Source organism: Mesoplodon densirostris, chromosome 10 (genome assembly GCF_025265405.1).
Source record: "Mesoplodon densirostris isolate mMesDen1 chromosome 10, mMesDen1 primary haplotype, whole genome shotgun sequence".
NCBI lineage: Eukaryota > Metazoa > Chordata > Mammalia > Artiodactyla > Ziphiidae > Mesoplodon > Mesoplodon densirostris.
In genome coordinates, this window is record NC_082670.1 from 105,524,440 (window position 1) to 105,544,844 (window position 20,405).

Sequence of the window (20,405 nt, forward strand, 5' to 3'; positions counted from 1 at the left end):
AATTCTAAATTCTGAATCATCTTGGGGTCAGTCTCTATTGGTTGTCTTTTCTCTTGAATATGGTTCACACTTTTCTGCTTTTTGGAATTTTGGGTTATATTCTGAACATTGTGAATGATACAGCATAGGGAACATCTGTCATGTTCCTCTTAAGATTATTGTGTAGTTTTTTTTTTTTTTCCCTTAAGCAGGTAGTTAACTTTGCTGGACTCAACATTTAAATTGTACCTTTCCTATGTGGGCAGCAGCTGGAGTCTCTGTTCAGCTCTTCAGCCTTTGCTAGGCTGCTTGGCATCTGCCCCACACGTGGCGTGTGTAGTTCAAGGGGCTCCTGATATTCAGCAGTGTATGTGCAGGGTTGGGGCTCCCCCTCTGCATCTGTCTCTTTTCTGGGATTTCCCACCTCAATTGCAAGCCGCTGTGGTTGCTCCAAGTTCTGTGCTTATCCATCAGGTCACTGACAGTGCCTGCCCTCAGGCAAAAAGCCATTAAAAAAATGAGAAACTCACCTAACGCCATTCCCTTCTTCCAGATGCATTTGTGTCTTACGTCTCTTTCTGCTTCTGGTTGCTCTCCAGTGCCTCCAGGTGGTTGTAGTTTATAGTTGGTCCAGAGTTTACAGTTATTTGTTACCTGTAGGAGAGTTGGTCCAGTGGCAACTAGTGAGCATTACCAGAAGCTGCAAGCCTTCCGTGCCATGACTCATACGATTTTTTAGTTTTCTCATTAGAGCTACTATCATTATGTAAGTATGAGGGGAACTTTTGGTTATTAGGCATTTGAAATTCTTAAAAAGGAAAATTGAGTATATTAAGTTAATAATTGCAGTTTAAATTAGTTTAAGGGAATTAACTAAGTTGTAAATGAGACTAAGGGATTTTATGGTCTGTTCAAAATTGAATTCCGTAAAGTTTAATGAAAGACTCCTTTTCAGTTGGTTGCTTATTTTTTAAATTTTTATTATTTATTTATTTATTTATTTATTTATATTTTTGGCTGCGTTGGGCCTTTGCTGCTGGGCGCGTGCTTTTCTCTAGTTGCGGCGAGTAGGGGCTACTCTTCCTTTGGTGCATGGGCTTCTCATTGCGGTGGCTTCCCCTGTTGCAGAGCACGGGCTCCAGGCATGCGGACTTCAGTAGTTGTGGCACGTGGGCACAGCAGTTGTGGCTCGCAGGCTCCAGAGCTCAGGCTCAGCAGTCGTGGTGCACGGGCCTAGCTGCTCCGCGGCATGTGGGATCCTCCCAGAGCAGGGCTCGAATCCGTGTCCCCTGCATTGGCAGGCAGATTCCTAACCACTGCGCCACCAGGGACGCCCTGGTTGCTTATTTTTACTAGGTTTATAAATAGGAAAATATTTGTAAGTTGAACAAATATCTGTAAGTTGAGCAAAACTTAAGGAGAAACCAGGATTTTAGAGTTATTTCTATAATAAAGTGATTATTAGTTTAATAATGATAATAAAAAATAGCCTTTTGTCACAGAAGGCACACTCAGGGAGGGGCAGCAAAGGACCCAGGTGACAGTGAGGAGCGTGGGCTTTAGTGGGGAGACGTCAGGTTAAATGTGCAACTACAGAGCAGTGAGAGAAGTGCTGTGGGAGAGGCCAGCACAGGGAGATGGATCTTAATTAGGCCTTGGGTGGGCAGGGAGACTGGGGGATGCTTCCTGGAGGAGATGACACCTGGCAGAGAAGAAGAGGGAAAGGGCACTCTTGGCCAGCGCTGGGGTGGTGTGGAGATTGGCACCTGTGTCGTCACGGAGGATTGAAAGAGCATGGGCCACTCAGGAAACTAGAAGAAATTCATTTTGGCTGAGAGAAGGATCTTGGGAACAGAGCTCAGGAGCTCGACCTTCATTCTGAAAGCAGAGGGGGCGCCATCAGAAGTGAAAAAACAGTGCACAGAGTGGGAGAGAAGTTTTACAAATTGCTTATCTGATTATCGCAAGGGATTTGCATCTAGGAATATGTAAAAAACTCCTACAACTCAATAATAAGACAACCTAGTTAAAAAATGGGAAAAGGATCCGAATAGACGTTTCTTCAAGCAAGATATCCTTGTGGCCAGCAAGCACATGAAAAGATGTTCAACATCATTAGCTACCAGGGAAATGCAAGTCAAATTCACAACGAGACACCAGTTCACACCCAGTAGGATGGAGAAATTGGAACCCTTATTTACTACTGATATGAATATAAAATGGTACAGCCAGCCACTTTAAAATAGTCTGGTAGTTCCTAAAAGGTTAAACGTGAAGTTACTGTATGACCCAGCAATTCTACTCCTAGGTACGTGTATCTAAGAAAGATGAAAACATATGTCTACACAAAAATTTGTACACATATATTCGTATCAGGATTATTCATAATAGCCAAAAATAGAGAGAACCCAAATGTCCATCAACTGATGAATGGATAAATAAAATGGGGAATATCCATACAATGGAATATTATCCAGCAATGGAAAGGAATGAAGTACTGATACATACTACAACAAGGGTGAACCAGTCACTAAAGGTCACGTATTTTATGATTCCATTTATGTGAAATGTCCAAAATAGGCAAATCTATAGACAGGAAGTAGACTAGTGGTTGCCTGGGGATGGAAAGAGGAGGGAATGGGGTTGACCGCTAACAGGTACAGGGTTTCTTTTTGGGGTGTTGGAAATGTTCCAGAATTAGTGATGATGGTTGCACAACTCCAGATATATTAAAAGCCAATGAATTGTACACTTTAAATGGGTGAATTGTATGGTATGTGAAATTCCTCAGTAAGGTTGTTATAAAGAGAAGTTAGGATGAGTGTAGTTTCAGAATAAAGGACAGTTTTTAGGAAATTGAATGGACTTAGTCTTGTGAAATACAAAAAAAAGAAAGGAAAGAAGGGAGGGAGGGAGGAAGGAAAAGGAAAGAAAAGGAAAAAGAAAAGAAGCTGAGGGGAATCCTGAACGCTTGTAAAGGCCATGTGTGGAGGAAAGCCTATGGGAGAAAGACCATCCCGGGTGCAGATTGGCTGAGGAGCTAAGACGCACCCCTGGAGCTGCTGGGTGGGACTTGGGAAGACGCTGGAGGATTTGGCTGTGTGGAGGGGAGAGGTAGGGTGCTCCAGAGGACTGGCCTGCGTTCATGATGGAATCAGTCACACACGGGAGAATGCTGGCCAGCTCTCCCCAATCTTCCCAGCTCCCTCTAAAAGTTGGAGGGAAAAGCCCTTGATTGTGTTGTGATTATTATGAATTGAGAAGTAGATTTCCCTCGGTGTGTTCTCTTTCCTCAGATTGGGAAGGATCGGTCACTGAACTTTGACCCCTGCTGCCTCAGCTACTTTACTAAAGGGGAGTACGTTTTGCTGGGGGGGTCAGACAAGCAAGTATCCCTTTTCACCAAGGATGGAGTGCGCCTCGGGACTGTTGGGGAGCAGAACTCCTGGGTGTGGACGTGTAAAGTGAAACCCGATTCCAACTATGTGGTAAGAAGGGGGAGTTCACTTGATGGGCCATTGCCAGAGTAGTCACCGAACATCAGCCATGTTTAGCCAGTCAGATCACTGACGCTCGTTCCTGACAAGCGGGAGGGTCGACTCTTTCTCCACAGAGAGCTGGGAATTGACACTCTCTTTCTCTGCAGGTGGTAGGCTGCCAGGATGGCACCATTTCCTTCTACCAGCTTATTTTCAGCACAGTCCACGGACTCTACAAGGACCGATATGCCTACAGGGATAGCATGACTGATGTCATCGTGCAGCACCTGATCACCGAGCAGAAAGGTAAAAGGCAGGTATGGCCCCTCTGCCCTCCAGACACTGGGAAGAGGGGCAGGTTGAGAGGGCTCCTGACAGGGCAAATGAAATGGTAGGAAATGTTTCTCCTTGGTCTTTTGGAAACATGCTGGGCCACCAGCTTTTGCTTTTTTTGTGTGGTGGGGTGTGGAGAGGATGTAGATGTCTTTGAAAGCAATAAACCCATCTCTCCAAAACAAAAGAAAAAAGAAAAAAGCACAGACTCAGAGAATTTCGCAGATAATACTGAGGGGAACGTGGGCTCCCTGGCTAAGGAGGATAACGTATCACAAATTAGAGCTGGGGGTTGGGGCTGACCTGCATGGGTCTCTGTGGACCTGTATCCTCTCTGGTCACAGTCCCTTCGGGGGTGCTGCTCCGTCAGCTCTGTCTCCACTCGCCTCCTGGCGAGTCCTTCTCCCAGAGATAAGCCCGCAGCGGGTTGCACAGGCTTGGTCAGAAGATCAGGGTTCCAGGCCTAGTGTAGTCAGTCTCCTCCTCTGTCCACCCAAGTGGCCATGCTGGTTAAATGCACTGACTTCAAGTGCATTCGTATCCAGATGTGCTGGCCACAGCACACAGCTGAGGGCCTGTGGGTAGGGATCCAGGTCGAGGGTTGTCCTGCAGATTCAGGTGGCATCCTCTGGTCCTCATCTGGGAGCAGCACCTCTGGTTGAGGATTCCAGCTATGATGGTGAGGGTGTAGCTACTTGGGTAGCTGCCCGGTTTCCTTCCTGAGGACATTTTCTCCACCTGGGCTGTAGCAAGAGTGTGAGACCCTAGTGTGTACCAGAAACTACCTTTGATTCCCTGTTGTCAAGGGTGGTGGGTGGGAAGTGGCCAGAGGTGTGGGCCGTTACCCAGACGGGCTCCCGATCATCAGGGGCCATTAGTGCCATGCAGAGGAATTAGATTTATGTTCAGCAAGTGACGGTAGCACAAAGAATTTTACTTTCCATAGCCAGTTGTAAGCTTTGGACCACAAACATTGTATACAATTTTGGATCTCAGTTTAGCAGAGCTGATTGTACATATTAGACACTCTGTAAGGATATTTTGATGAGAGTGTCTCCTTTAATTGCCAATAGCAGTAACTAAATGATGACTTTTAATTTCTCTGCCTTCTACCTTCTTAACAGCCTCTTGGTAGAGCTGGGTTTTTGTTTGTTTGTTTTTTCCCCTTTGACAGTTCGGATTAAATGCAAAGAGCTTGTCAAGAAAATTGCCATCTACAAAAATCGATTAGCTATCCAACTGCCCGAGAAAATCCTCATCTACGAGTTGTATTCAGATGACTTGTTGGACATGCGGTACCGGGTGAAGGAGAAGATTGTTAGGAAGTTTGAATGTAACCTCCTGGTGGTGTGTGCCGACCACATCATCCTCTGCCAGGTGGGCAGCGGTGGCTGGGAGGGTGGGCCGCATCCGCTTCATGCTTCCTCCAAGAGTGGGGTACCCAACTCACAGCTTTAAAATTGGTCACTAGGAAGCAAGTCCCTTTCCGTCAAGCTCAGTGGCTATTCATTGCTTTCATTTTATTGGCATCTAGATGAGTCACACTCTACCAGAAAGTCATGGGCCATAAACTGGAAAATACTTTTTTGTATTGCAAAGCACTTTGTTAAACTGGGGTTGTATATATATTTTAATGACTTAAAGCATACATTGATATCCCACAAAAAGAAGATCAATATTTTTTGGTAAACATATACACCTAAAAATTTGTGATAACTTTCAGTTAAACAACAAAAAATTTATGATATCAACTCACAGTCGTAAAGGAAATTTTACTTCTGAGAACTTTTTTCACAGAAAAAAATTTCTCAACTTAGAGCTTCCTAGAAATGTCTAGGTCAACGCCAGGAGGGTTTGGAAAGACTTTAAGAGAAAGCCAGCCCAGCATCTTTCTTGGAATTAGAGGTGGATTTGGTTTCAAGAAACTAGGCCTGTTGGAAGTGATAAAATGGGAGAAATCCTTTAGGAATCACTGGATGTAAAATACTATTAAAATCTCTCTGAAAACCTAGAACTTCAGGCAGTTTAGGGGGACCACAGGTTATAGGGTGGATGTGCAAAAAGCTGTGTTTTTGGTTGCTGCCTCTGGCTGTGGCCGCCTGGAGGTCTGCTCAAGGACTGAGGCTGAGCTGTGGGCTTCGTGGGGAAAACTTGTGTGCAGGGGAAGTGGTGCCAGGCGTGGGGTCTAGATGGGCTTCAGTAGGTACTGAGCATGTAGGTGTTTTTCACCCCTTAGGTGCAAGCAGACCTCCTTGGGAGGGCTGGGCATGCTTATTCTGTTGAATATCACGCAGAGCCGCACTTGCTTTCTAGGAGAAGCGGCTGCAGTGCCTGTCCTTCAGCGGAGTGAAGGAGCGGGAGTGGCAGATGGAGTCTCTCATTCGCTACATCAAGGTGATCGGCGGCCCCCCAGGAAGGGAGGGCCTGTTAGTCGGCCTGAAGAACGGACAGGTGAGTGCTCCCTCGCGTCTCCCATCAGGCTGATTATCTGCAGGCAGACGCTGGCGACCAGACTGGTTGTGACCCTGAGGTGGGTTCCCCTGGGCCGGAACAGGGCTCCCCCGCCCCAGGCACATTGGAGGGCATCCCAGAGTTCCATTTTATGAGGACAGCTTCAGGCCAAAGATGCTCCGACTCATAGCATGCCGAGTTCTGACAGAGTCGGCCCTGCACCCTCTGGGCTGCCACAGAGTGGGTTAGAGGATTTAAGGTCACCCAGAAGGTGGGAGACTTGTTAGAGATTCAGTTTCAGTGTCTTGCTAGAGAGGAAGGCAGAGCTCGTTCCTTAGGTCAGGTCCCGGTCAGAGCAATGAATGGATCAAGGCGTGTGTTCTAGCTTGTATCCCAGAGGGTGCTAGTCCTCAGGCTGTTACTAGATGTTTAAGACAAATGGGCCCTTTTCTCAAATAGATGTGGAAAATCTAGGTTATGAAAAGTTAAGCAGATATGTGTGTGTGTGTGTGTGTGTGTGTGTGTGTGTGTGTGTGTGTGTGTGTGTGTGTGTTCTTTGCTCAGAAGAAAAAAGTTCTAAGTGGGTTACATGGAAATTTGAAAGGAAAAATATAACTACGTTAGCCTGAGAGTCAAGCTGTCTAGCAGATGGCTTGTGGCTGAGCCTTGTCAGGCCTTTCCTGGGGACGGAAGTCATGGAAGTTGAGATTGGCAGGGGCCACAGTGTAGCAACACCACAGGGAAGGAAAGCCAGCTTCCTTTTCTCTGTCAGCTGTCACTTCCAGTGCAAGGCTGGAGAGCATAGGCTTTGTGGGCAGGTGGACCTGGGGTCATGTTCATCTGTAGCTACTCACTAGCTGTGTGATCCTAGGCAAGTCACTTCACCTCTCTGAGGCTCAGGTTTTACAAATGAAGAGAATACCACATGTTTCACAGGGCTGTCAAAAATGGTCAGTAACTGATAGCTATGTACATCATCAACTCCATCATCAAAATTATCATCATCCCCACCACCAGCATCATCATCGTCATCTTGCTGTGGCTACACCAGATGTCTTGTTAGTGTTTACAGGTGCCTCTTCCCGTGGTAGTTTGTGACTCAGCTCTCGTTAGATGGTGTCTCCTAACCCTGCAGTTTGGGTAATGTTGTTAATAGTCCCTAGTCAAGCAGACACTCAAGTGAGTTGGTCGTGTCTTAGGGACTGTCATTACCTTGGCGACCTCTGACGGACCACACTCCCGGTCTCCTATGGAGAAAGCCCCGTTCTCTTTCTTTTGATGGGTCCTTTTCTCCGCACAGAGCCTCTGGTGAAGTTAGTGGGAGTTGTTCTTGTAGAGCACATGGGTTCCAACGGCCTGGCAGTGCTCCAGGATGTTGTTGCCTTGGGGACGCACAGTTTCCCTCTGAAATTTTGCCAGATCCTGAAGATCTTTGTGGACAGTCTCTTTGCCATCATCCTGCTAAAGCAGGCCACAGCCGTGCGCTGCCTGGACATGAGTGCCTCCCGCGACAAGCTGGCCGTGGTGGATGAAAACGACACGTGCCTGGTGTATGACATCCACACCAAGGAGCTGCTATTTCAGGTGACCCCCGAGAGCATCCAGGATGAGGTCCTTGCCTAGAGACCCCCCTGCTTCCCAGTCCCTGCAGGAAGGGCTCACACTCTGGCTCCCAGGCGGGCCTCCGGGGAGAGCAGTGAGGTATAGCGTGTGGGGACCGCACGGCAGCACAGAGTCCAAGAGGCCAGGCCCAGCCTGCGCCTTGCACGCGAGCGGCGGGAGCTGGGCGAGCCTCGTGGACTTTGGTTTCCTCACAGGTAAGGTGGGCAAGTTACACCTTTCTTATGAGGTTACTGTGAGCAGTAAATGAATAATAATCAGTCTAAGTGGGGCTCATAGGTGGGCTCTCAGTAGGTGGGTTAATGTGAAGATGATTCTTTTGAAAAAGTCTGCTGCTCACCGGCTGGAGGCCTGCCTGTGTCTGCGAGTGCCCTGAGACATGGTCAGGAAACGGGACCGGTTTTGTCATCCGAAAGAAGGGAAGGGATGGGGGCAGCCCTTCCTCTGCTGTTTCCCAAGGATACTGTAAGAGCCAACAGGAGGTGGAGTGTGCGGGGGACAGTAGTTGCTTACACACTGCTCGGTCCTGTGGCTGGAGGAGGGGTGTCCCCGGAGGAGAGCACCCACAGGCTCCGTGCCCGGCGCCCGCTGGCTTTCTGCTGGACTCGGCGCTGCTCTTTGCCTCTTTAGGGCTTCGTAAGCGATCAGGACCATTTGCCTGAGGCGGGTTCCCCCCAGAGCTAAACCCTCCCCTGACTGGCTTCCTCAGCCACTGCAGGTTTCCCTGTGTCATGGCAGATTGAGGACCCTGTATCAGGGCTCCTCCTCGTCCTTGGCAGCAGAATCATCACGGCAGGGGGGTGCGGCCTCGGTCGTTTGGAAGGGGACACCTGGCTACCATTAGCACAAGACGACTCCCCCATAGCAACTCACCCCCATCACCGGGAGGCAGAGTGGTTTCGAGGAAAGAAAGAGCACAGGCTGTGCCTTCAGACAGACCTGCCTCCAGTCCTGCCTTCATCACTTACTGTGTGATCTCAAGCAAGTTAGTGAACCTCTCTGAGCCTCAATTTCTCCTTACCTCTAACATGCAACTAGTACTTGCCCCCTCACAGAATTGCTGCTGGGCTCAATAAGGTACCGTAGAACCTAGCTCAGTGCCTGGCACAGAATAGGGCCCTCGGTGTTACGTCTCTTCTCTCCAGACTGAACACCCACCCCCTGGAGGTAGGTTAGCAGGCCCCCAGTTGTGAATCTGCGCCTGAGCCTTGAAGGAGTGGAAGGGTGTGTGTCCTTCCCAGTCCCCACTGAGGGTTCTGCAGGCAGCCAGGGAAGGTAATTCTCCAGGCTTGCCAAGAGACACAAACATTCCCAGCTATCTTTTTTTCTCCTCTCAGCTGCCCCAGCCCCCTGCAAGCAAAAACAGCTATATTGTTTTTTTCTCATTATAAAAGTAATCCATGCTCATTATGCACGATTCAGGCATTGTAACAGATTCTAGGCAGAAAGGTATGAACATCTGCTGGTCCCTGGGGCCCCAGAGCTGAGCAGGAAACTCTGGAGGGGAAGTGAGGGGGAGGGGTGCCTCCCAGGGAGACTGTAGTTTTTACATGTGTGAATTGTCATGCAGAGAGAATATATTATTTTCTGATTTTAAAAACAACTCACTGTTCTTTTTCTTATTATAAAAAACAATAGATGTTCATGGAGCAAAAGAAAATTTCAGACAAACAGAAAATGTAGAAAATAAAAATTACCCACAATTCCACCCACCCTCAAACAATCCCTGTTAATTCTTTGGAATATACCCCTTTAAACCTTCTTCCATGACTAGCTTTGTATATTCATTCTTTAATAGAACTAGTACCCACCTTGCTGATTTTCTCACTTACTATGTAATGATTCATACTTGGGGATAATAATATTTTTTTCAAAAATAATGCTTGCTTATTAAAAAATTCCTCCACACACAGTGCAAAGAGGAGCTTGCCTCTGTGTCCTTTTGTCCTCTGTGTCCATTTTGTCCGATCCCCTTCTCCCCCCATTCCCTACACCCCACTGTTGGCAACTTAGTGTGATTCGGGCTTTAAAAGGAGTCCTTGTCTGCGTGTAGGAATGGTGCCCACGCCCGGGGCTGTCACCCTCACCATCCCTGTCCCTCAGGAGCCGAACGCCAACAGTGTGGCCTGGAACACCCAGTGTGAGGACATGCTCTGCTTCTCTGGAGGCGGCTACCTCCACATCAAGGCCAGCACCTTCCCCGTGCACCAGCAGAAGCTGCAGGGCTTCGTGGTCGGCTACAACGGCTCCAGGATCTTCTGCCTCCACGCCTTTTCTATGTCGGCCGTGGAGGTGCCACAGGTAACCCGGGAGCCTGTCAGCTCTTCGCCGGGGCAGGGCAGACGAGACCAGGAAAGCCAGGCTCCTCGTGGTGCCTGGGAGGGACTGGGGAGGGGAGAGGGGAGAGAGACCATAGAGTGGCAGCTGCGACAGTATGGAAGGCACTCTGGACTTGAACCTGAACCCCAGCTCCACCCTCTGCAGCCTGCGCGTCTTTGGGCAAACAGCTCAACCTCACTGAGCCTCCATTTCTTTCTGATCCTCCTTTCCTGGGAGGGGCGGGGAGGGGTATGCAAGGTTGTCTGGCAGCAGACGGCGTGTTTTACTGAGAGCCGTGCGTGGGACAGAGTGGAACAAGCTGGCAAAGCTGAGAGTCCAGCTGGGAGTCCAGCAGGGCGTCCGCATGGCGTGCGAGGGGGTGGTGTGTGCGTGTGAGAGAGAATAGGGGTGGGACGGGGCGTGGGAGCCGAGGTCTGTTGAGCCAGAAAGGGAGCGTGGGACTGTCTGCACACGTCCCTCAAACCAGGAGGAGGCCAGAACAGATGTTGGGGGTTGGGGGGAGCTGGAGTCCAGAGCCACAGAGTGGTGGGGAGGGCAGAAACAGACAGGAGGGCAGAGATTGACGACCCAAGTCGGGGCTGGCCTAACCCCGGTGGCCCCAGCTTCCTGTCTTCTCCCCAAGGGAATCGCGCCCTCTGTAGAGCTGTCTTAAAATAGAGACAAGTGCCAAGGAGAGGCTAGCCCTCAATTTCCCATCCTCACTCTGTACGTTGAGGCTTGTGGGATCTTAGTTCCCCGACCAGGGATTGAACCCGGACCCCTGGCAGTGAAAGCACTAAGTCCTGACCACTGGACTACCAGGAAATTCCCAAGAATCACTCTTTTTTAAAAAATAAATTTATTTTATTTATTTATTTTTGGCTATATTGGGTCTTTGTTGCTGTGCACGGGCTTTCTCTAGTTGTGGCGAGCGGGGGCTACTCTTCGTTACTCTTCGTCGCGGTGCGTGGGCTTCCCAGTGTGGTGGCTTCTCTTGTTGCGGAGCACGGGCCCTAGGCGTACAGGCTTCCGTAGTTGTGGCTCACGGGCTCAGTAGTTGTAGCTCGCAGGCTCAGTAGTTGTGGCTCATGGGCTTAGTTGCTCTGCAGCATGTGGGATCTTCCCGGACTAGGGCTCGAACCCATGTCCCCTGCATTGGCAGGCAGATTCTTTTTTTTTTTTTTTTTTTTTTGCTGTACGCGGGCCTCTCACTGCTGTGGTCTCTCCCGCTGCAGAGCACAGGCTCCAGATGCGCGGGCTCAGTGGCCATGGCTCACGGGCCCAGCCGCTCCGCAGCATGTGGGATCTTCCCGGACCGGGGCATGAACCTGTGTCCCCTGCATCGGCAGGCGGACTCTCAATCACTGCGCCACCAGGGAAGCCCGGCAGGCAGATTCTTAACCACCGTGCCACCAGGGAAGCCCAAGAATCACTGTTAAAGATTGTAGAATATATGCACCCAGACCGTTTCTATATGTACATATAATAGATGCGTGATACACAATTATGAGTATATGATTTTATATAAACATTTTTAAACAAAAGTGGAACCATACTGTAAATACTGTTTTGTGACTTTTGTCTGTAAGTATTGCTCCTATAGATGAAACCTCAGGTTTACTGTACTTACTTTACAGAATGTGGATTATAAATAAGAGAGACTTTTAATGACCTCACCTTACCTCCATCTTCTAATTAACCTGACATTTACATACTGCAGACCCATCACTTTGTATGAATTATTGGCCATCAACTAGCATTCTGGCTTTTTCACTCAGCAATCTACTGGAAACATGGCTCCACATTAGTAAATGTGCTTCTCTAGCATTTAAAAATACTGAGGTGATTGTAGATTCACATGTAATTGTAAGAAATCACACAGAGATCCTTTGTACAACTTGCCGAGGTGTTCCCGCTGGTCACAGTTTGCAACCACAGTACAAACTTATCACCTGTGTCGGTGAGTGGTACCTCCACCATCAGCCCACGAGGTCCCTGGTGTTAGGTTGCCCTTCTGTTCTAACCACACCCCCTTCCTGCTGCCCCCATTGTTTTTAATGATTGCTTTTTGTCCTGTCACATGACATCCACAACTTACTCAACCAGCGCCTATTGTTCGATGGTCCTGCTATTTACAGCATTTTCCCTATTGTAGATAGTGGGCATCTTTCTAGCTAAGTCTTTGCACCAATCCCGGTATAGCTCCTTGGTATAAATTCCTAGGAGTGAAATTGCTGGATCAGAGGTCATGTCTGTGTGAAAGATTTGTAGACGTGTCTCCAGATTGCCCTTCAGCTGGGCTCCATCCGTCTGCGCCCCCTCCAGACACCTCACCTTCACTCGCGCTCCCTGCCTCGGCTTCTTGTAAAGGCTGGGGCTGGCGTCCGCTTCTCCCTCTAAGCTGATGATACCCTTGTCACTTATTGCTTCGGGAATTAATAGTGCCTGACACAGAGCAGTTATTCAAAAAATGGTAGTAGAATTAAGATCTGAGGAAAAGGAGAGAGAAAAAAAGAAAGCCAGAGAAAAAAGGGAGAGAGGTGGGTGGAAGCAGGGCAGGAGGAGGGGCAAGAACCGCCCCTGCTGGCCGGTTTCCTCGCGGTGCTCCCCATCCCGAGCCCCGGCTCCACAGCCACCAGAAACCCAGTCCTCCTCCATCGTGCCAGACAGGCCATGCTGAGTGACAGTTTTCCTCCAGGACTGCCATCGTGACCTCAAAGATAAATGCAGTTTCCTGCTGCTCCCTGGCTTTGGCCGCCAAGGGGAGCCGGCAGGGCAGCGCAGGGTTTCCTCTGAAGCCAAGCCCTTCAGATTCAGCCGCCAGAGCGCCCTTGGCTGCACGAAGGCCATCCTGCTGATGCAGCAGGTCACTACTGCCAAGGGTTCGGAAAGGCAGCCTCGAGACAGAGGCTGTTTATCTGTCGCCTCTGCCTCCAGCCATCCTGTGGCTTTGGCCCAGAGAGGAGGGAGAAAGAGCAGACCCGCTCTGGGGATTTCTGGTTTCCTTTCGAAATTTACATCATCTTGTGCAAGAATTGGTTAGTCAGGGCTGCCAAGTAGGGCGGCGAACCCTGGTCGGGCTTCTCAGGGCGGCGGTGACTTCATGCTTGGAATGCAGCAATGAGATCAAGTAGAGCTCAGAGGGCATTTGTTCCATCAGTATATTTTTTAAACTCCCATTCTCAGATGGTGCCTCCCAGGCAAGCCCGGGTGTTAACCACTTGTCCTGTGCTGCTTCTCCTGTGCTTGTCCGAGTCCCCGAACCACCCTTACGGGGCTCAACCCTGGGGCAGTCGAGGGGAAGGAGCGCTGGGTTTGAGTTCTGACTCTGCCGTCTCAACCAGCTGTGACCTTGAGCCACTCCTTTCACTCTTTGGGCCTCACTTTTCCTTGCGGTGGAGCTAAACGCACCCATCCTTCAGGTTTTGTCTGGCCCAATTCCTATTATTATCATCAATCTTTAACTAGCAAACCCTACGGAACAACTAAATTGGAACAGAGGTTGTTCACCAAAGGAGTTTAGAAAGGAAAGTTCGTTGTTCTTGGGGAGTTTGAGAAAGCTTCCGTGAGGTGGTGGCAGTTGATCTGAGCCCAGAAAGGTCTGGAAAGACAGAGAGGAGCAGCAGGTGTGTTTCTGTGCTGAGAAAGCACAGTGGGGAGGGAGCAGGCTTGCTTTCGCCTGGCACCTTCCTATTTTCAAAGCACTGGTAGCCAGTGGGCTGGGCAGGGCATCGTAACAGAAGCTAATGAGTTTACCCCAAACCCCACAGCTAGGATGTGGCTGAGCCAGGCCGGGGTTCTAGCTCCACTGCTCCCTGCTTCATGCCCTGCTGCTCCCTTGAAGGGAGGAGAGATGGGGGGCAGGGCAGAAAAGGGGAGCCCTGAGAAGCAGTCTTGCTGTCAGAGGGGAGAATGGCTTAAAAAGAAACAAGTTTCCTTCCACTCTAAAGCTACAAAATGGGGTCGGGAATTTCAAAGATACAGGCCCCAGACGGACACAGCAGCTCTTCCAGATCCCCATTTGGGAACCACGAGCGCAGAGGCACTGGCGGCTCGATTCCGCTGCCCAGGAAGCCAGAAGGAAGGGTGCAGTCCCTCTAGCACGCTGACTGGCCTTTCGTTGTTGAGGACGCCCGGGCCCAGCTCACACCTGTTCTCGTGTGTGAAAGAACACATGCACACACACACACACACACGGCAGGGAGGAGCACAGAACCTGGTCAGCGTGCCCCCGGTCCAGCCCCAGGGCTTCCATGTGCCACTTCTGTGTCCTTAGCAGGTCAGTTGCCCTCTCAGTCTCCGGGCAGTAATCAGGGGGCAGTAATACCTACTACACAGGGCTGTTGGGACCGAGCCAAAAGCACTTAGTAAACCTAAAAAAAGGAGTGATTAAGAACTGTTCACAGGTATCATGGTGAAGCAGCCCTGTCTGGACGGAGGGATGGTAGGAAGGTTCCCAGGGCCAGGGCACTAGGAGATGGCAGCCTTTCTTGGGAGAAGCAGGTTTTTCCGCCCTCTTCGTAAGAGGCCATCCCAGGCCCCTTCCTCACAGTAACTGTTGTTCATTCCTTCAGCAAACATAGACTGAGGGCCCGCTGAAGGAGTTAAGTACGACCCCGCCACCAGCCTTATGGGGACAGACTTTTAATTAAAATACAGCCGGAGTGACTTCCCTGGTGGCACACTGGTTAAGACTCCATGCTTCCAATGCAGGGGGCCCAGGTTCAATCCCTGGTCAGGGAACTAGATCCCACATGCATGCTGCAACCAAGAGTTCGCATGCCACAACCAAGGAGCCCGCCTGCCACAACTAAGGAGCTGGCGAGCCGCAACTAAGGAGTCTGCGAGCCGCAACTAAGGAGTCCGCGAGCCACAACTAAGGAGCCTGCAACTAAGAGCCAGCGCAACCAAATAAAAAAAAAAATACTAAAAAAAAAAAATACAACTTGAGTTCAGGACAAGGGGCAGAGGGAGCTCAGACCCCTTCCCTTGAGGGGTCAGTGAAGACTCTACAGAAGAGGTGACATTTTAACAGGGCCTTTAAAGCCAGTTAGGTACTTTGCAGAGGGCGAGGAGGGGCAAAGGCATTCCAGGCAAGGGTGACATCTTGTGATCCGGCCACCCTGGAGATGGGGAAAGCCGGTGGTGGTAGAGGGGAGGCGGGTGGAAGTTTGTGCTACTGAATACGATGGTTCAATATGATGGCTGTGAAAGGGGTGGCCGAATGGAAGGGCATCAGGTGGGCCGGGGTGAGGCTGAGCAGGGTGCTGATGGGTCATTGTGGCCTTGCTCTGTGACATTCGTCATTAAGTTGGTGCACACACGTGGAATCAGGCTTTGTGTGCATCTGACTCTTCCGTTGCTCTGAAAGCAGTCTTCTTTCCTTTTGATGAAATCCTCCAGTCTGCTCCGATGTACCAGTACCTGGATAGGAAGATGTTCCGAGAAGCCTACCAGATTGCTTGCTTGGGCGTGACAGACACTGACTGGCGCGAGCTGGCCATGGAAGCTTTAGAAGGATTGGAGTTTGAAACAGCAAAGAAGGTAAGCGTCAGTCAGCGTGAGCTGGAATTTGGTCCTCGCAGGCTCCCTTGAGGAGGCAGATGCCTACTGTCGTGGGCTCTGGAGTTAGACTGACCTGGGCTGGGATCCCAGCACAGCCACCTCCGTGAGCCTCAGCAGGTAACAGCCTTTCTGAGGTTGCTCATCTGTAAAATTAGGGTGATGACAGGCCCCATCCTCATGGAGTTATAAGGATCTAATGGATAATGCCTGTAAAGCCTGACACAGAAGAAGGGGCATCTGATAGACTGTAGCTGTCAGCCTTATGAGCGATCACCCATGCACAGCGCACAGCAAAGCCTGCACATTGTCAGCACTCAGTCAACGGTAGCTTTTATCATTGGTATAAGCACTTACTGGTATTAGGGCCACTTATTACACAATGCTGTTTTTCTTGGCACTCCACTAAGTACATTGGAAGAAATGGTCAAGTTCTTTGATTCTGACAGCAATGTCACTCCACACATACCTTCATGGCACGCATGATTCATGGCCTTGATTCATGGTGTCGTTTCCTGGCTTAGTCTGTTAAAACTACAGAAATGGTTGAAAACATTAGCCCCCTTTCCCCACATTAGAAAAAGCCCAGCTACGTCTCTGAGATGGGTTTTCGTCTGGAGCCTGAGGTGGGGAAACGAGTAGCTTCCAAAGCCCCCTCCCCTAATCCTCCCTCCCCTCTTTTTCTTCCCCACAGTCAATTAGCCAGGCCCTCATTTAGCCCATACTCCTGGCTGGTGGGCAAGTGGTTGCAGAAGTGTGTGGTGCCTGCCCTGTGCTAGGGTGGGACTTCTAGGCCTGAAAAGAGAGTGGATGGGGACCAGGCCAGGACTCAGCAGCCTGGTTGAGGCCCAGCTGTGCCTGCACAGGCTGGATGACCTCAGCCAGCGGCTTCCCTTGGAGCTTCAGCCCTTCCACTCCCACAGCGGGACGGTGAAAACGCCGACTGACAGGCCTGCGTGACACAGTGTCATTAGGCGTAACCCCCACGTTGTAAGAGGGATTCCAAAACTGGCAGTGGTTGTGCAAATGCCAACCATTATTACAACAAGTAAAATCACCATGAAATGATAATTATCTGTATCATAGTTTTAGGTCTAGTTAGCATCAGAAAAGTGATAATAGAGGAGGGCTATTAGGAATTCTTAAGAATTCAGAGGAGGGAGGAAGCAAGTCCATGGAGGGAGCTTCCCTCTCCTGCCCCACCCAGAAATGCCAGGAGGGGTGAAGAATGACAAAGGATTCCTAGAATGTGTTTTGTTTGTTTGTTTTTAGCCTGGAATGAAATTAGAAGTCTTCCTGAGAGATTGTCAGTTCCTTACACCCGGCAACTAAGCATCAGTCTCACCCTAGCATCAGCCAACACTGCCTAGCACGGTGCCATAGACCATGAGGCGCTCAGCAAACGTTTGAAACGTTTGACGCAAACTAAACTGGAACCCTTCCTCCCCACCCTGTATCCTCCAAACGCTCCCCGAGAATAGAGATTATTGTGTGAAGCCCACAAGATTTTAACTATAGACTAGAACTTGATCATTTTATCCAAATTCCCATTCCCCAGCCTTTCTTTTTCTGCTTTGCCAAGTCTCAGGCACACGGGGATGGAGGGTGGTTCCCGGCGATAGGCCCGTGTCTCCACTAGATGGCGGAGGAGAGCTGCTTCACACCGGGGAAGGCAGCTCCAAGCAGAACTGCAGATGCGGCCGTGTTCCCACACTTCCCTCTGCTTGAGGTTATCCACGGGCCTTGTGACTCTGACCGCGCCGACCAGGGCACCCCTCACTCTGCAGAATGTGTCAGGGCTGAAGAAACTCAGGTTTCTCACGGTGACAAGTCCTCAAATCCTAGCAGAGCAGAGCTAGGAAGGCCGTGGAGAGGACCTCGCTAGCTTGCCCCTTTCCATAAGGAAGTTGTTGGCAGCCTGGAGGCGGGCAAGGGTTAGGTTCAGGGCCCCCCAGCTGAAAGGTCTCAGAGCCAGGACTGAGACCTAGAATGCTCCTTCTTTCCTCTCTGCCACCTTGCCAGGCACCCCAGGCTTCCCCCTCATGTTGCTTTCAGGAAGCCCAGATCTAGACGATAGCTTGTAAGCCCCCCTGTGTGGAAAATGGGTGCTTTGAGCCCTCATCCCTCTGCTTATGTGATGCCTGCCTGACCCTTTCAAGGGACCCCTCTTCAGGTCCCATCTGTCAGGTTCCTACCCTGTGATGCTTTGCTTAGTCCAGCCTCCAGCCTCCAGCCCCTGCCCGCTTCCAGACAGTGAATCTGTGTTCTCCAGGGCGTCTAGTTCGTAATTGTATAGCTCTTGGCTCAGGGAGAGTTCATGATCTGTTTAATCTGCCTGCCTCCCCTTTTAAAATATGGGCCCCTGAATCACAGAGGGGGACAAGGGCCAAGTCATGTTCGTCTCCGGGTCCCCAGCCCCTGATAGGATGCCTGGCCCTGCAGGATGAAGAGATGAAGTCACATCTTGGTCATCTGTGAGGCAGCCAGAGGCCGGATGACCCGCTCATCTCCTGGCTTTTTCGGTGGAGGATGTCATGCAGCTGAGCAGAGAGAGCAGTTGGCCAGGGTTGTTGATCTGCATTTTAAATTCGACGCCTCCTGGACGTGCTGCCTCCTCCAGGCATGTGTCAGCCCATTTCATATGGGACGCTGTAGAGAAGCCCGCCTGGGAGGAATGAAATGGGAGGAGATGCTGGCAGCAGAGCCACATGAAGATCCGCCTGACAGGGTGGGTCGTGTTCCTCCAAACCCCTTGCAGAATCTGAAAGCAGCACAAGGGGCTTAGCTCACATCAATTTGCTTGCAGAAGGCTGCCTAGAAGTTTCTAGTAGCCCATGGGTTAACATCTCTGGCTTTACTGCGAGTCCAACGCAAGAGCTCCACTTTTAGGATTTACATAAGAGTTTGCCTTCCAGAGACTTGGAGTGATTCATTCCCTACCTCCCCCTTCCTTCCAGAAGCCATCTTTGTTCCTTCTCAGCTTTCCCCGCTTCTCCTCCCCCTGTGCCGGCACCACAGGCCCTGTGTGTGTGCCCTGCCGGGAAGCAAGGCTGTCTCCTGTGCTCCGTCCTGGTCACTGAGGTGGACGTGTGGCCTCTCCGCCATCAGCACGTCCCCCCAGTCCCACTCCTGTGCTGCGGCCTCAGCGGCTCAGACCAGCCTGGTCTTCCCTTTCGCATGGAGCTTCCTCCAAGCCAGCCCCATCACCGACCGCAGTATCCGAGTTTTGTTTACCTAGTCCGAAAGTGAGTGATGCAACCAGGGCTTCTTTGCTGTTCTTCATATGGACTAATCCCAGGGATAAAGCCACGCTTCCCTGGGTGGCAGGACCTTCCCAGTACACACGGTGATTAATCAGTGCTTGTTTCTTTCCCTCCTCACTGGCTCACTTTCTAAAGCTTGACTTGCCACCCCCAGCCAATCAACCACTTTTGAAGCCCAGAAGGCAGCTGATTTTATTCTTTCATTTCTTCCCCTGTAGGCCTTCACCAGAGTACAAGACCTCCGGTATTTAGAGCTCATCAACAGCATTGAGGTAAAAGCTGAAGCGTTCTTGATTCTCAGTGAAGCACAGATGCGCTGTCTGTGGTTTGCAGGCGGTTCTTCCAGCAGGCGAGGGTCTTGAGGACACGTGGACAGAGCCCACTGGTGTCTGGGCGTCCGGGCCACAGCCTTGCTCTGGGGAGCAGAGTGCCACGTTGGGAGAGCCAGCACGTGGGAGCCGGGAGTACAGTCTGTCACTTGTTAGCTGGGTGAGGCGGGTGGGTCCCTGATCTCTCAGAGCTTCGGTCTCTTGTCTGTGAAATGGGATGAGACCTACCTCACAGGGTTGCTGGGAGGATTAAACAGTTCTCAGTAACCGGATTTCATCCTCGCAGTGGGTGTTAGCTTGCTACCCCCCTCTAGGGCTCCAACAACGTGCCAGTGTAGGAGGCATTTTCCAGATGCACATGGTCTGCACCCACCTGCAGGGATGGGCCCTGGGGAGGGAGGCATGTGACCCAGCTGGCGCCTGCGGAGCTCTGAGCCCTCCCCGCAGCCCACCGGTCCTGGCCTGGACCTCGTCAGCCACACCCAGAGGCAGATGGGGGCCTAAAGAGGCTGGTTCTAGTAGCTGCACCATTTGCTGGGTGATGGGAGAAAATACTTTTCATTCCTGTGCATCTTCAGGCTGTCTGTCCGTAAAAAGGTTTACATATTTCTTCTTCTGAACAGATTTATTGTGAGGCTCTGGGAATGTGAGATACATTTGAATTCACATATGGAAGCAGTGAGGAGATCAGCAAATGTCTCCTCCCTTCGATTCAGTTCAGCATAACAAACACCTGTCGTGGACCAAGCCATGTGGCTGAGCCCAGTGGTCAAAGAGCTGAGTGGAAGAGGCCTGCGGGAGCTCACAGCCTGCTTGGCCTAGTAATAGTTGCCGTTTGTTGAGTGCCTGCTCCATGCCGCATGCGTGATTGACGTGTACACGATTTGAAATCCTCACAACGACTTGATGAGGCAGCTGCTGTTCTTACCTCTCTTTGATAAATAAGGAAACTAAGGCTCAGAAAGGCTGTGTCACGTCCTCAGGGCAAAAAGATGGGTTGGAATTTAAGCCAGTTCTGTTTTCCCAGCTCCGCTGTCTTTCCTCTGGGCCATGTTGCCCTCTCGGAAGTT

The 20,405-nt window shown here is 50.5% G+C and overlaps 1 protein-coding gene across 4 annotated transcripts in view; it reads left to right on the plus strand.

The window, feature by feature from the left end:
* The window catches only part of IFT122 (intraflagellar transport 122), a 70,330-nt gene that overhangs the window by 24,319 nt on the left and 25,606 nt on the right, over positions 1–20,405 (plus strand). For all 4 annotated transcript variants that reach the window (XR_009533649.1, XM_060111597.1, XM_060111598.1 and 1 more), the window contains 8 exons: positions 3,276–3,467; positions 3,626–3,764; positions 4,966–5,168; positions 6,105–6,242; positions 7,662–7,826; positions 9,966–10,163; positions 15,585–15,725; positions 19,225–19,278. Coding sequence is in view for 3 of the 4 variants with exons in the window: in XM_060111597.1 (XP_059967580.1) it covers positions 3,276–3,467; positions 3,626–3,764; positions 4,966–5,168; positions 6,105–6,242; positions 7,662–7,826; positions 9,966–10,163; positions 15,585–15,725; positions 19,225–19,278 (1,230 nt within the window). In the remaining variant the exon portion in view is untranslated. The remainder of the gene's footprint in view (positions 1–3,275; positions 3,468–3,625; positions 3,765–4,965; positions 5,169–6,104; positions 6,243–7,661; positions 7,827–9,965; positions 10,164–15,584; positions 15,726–19,224; positions 19,279–20,405) is intronic.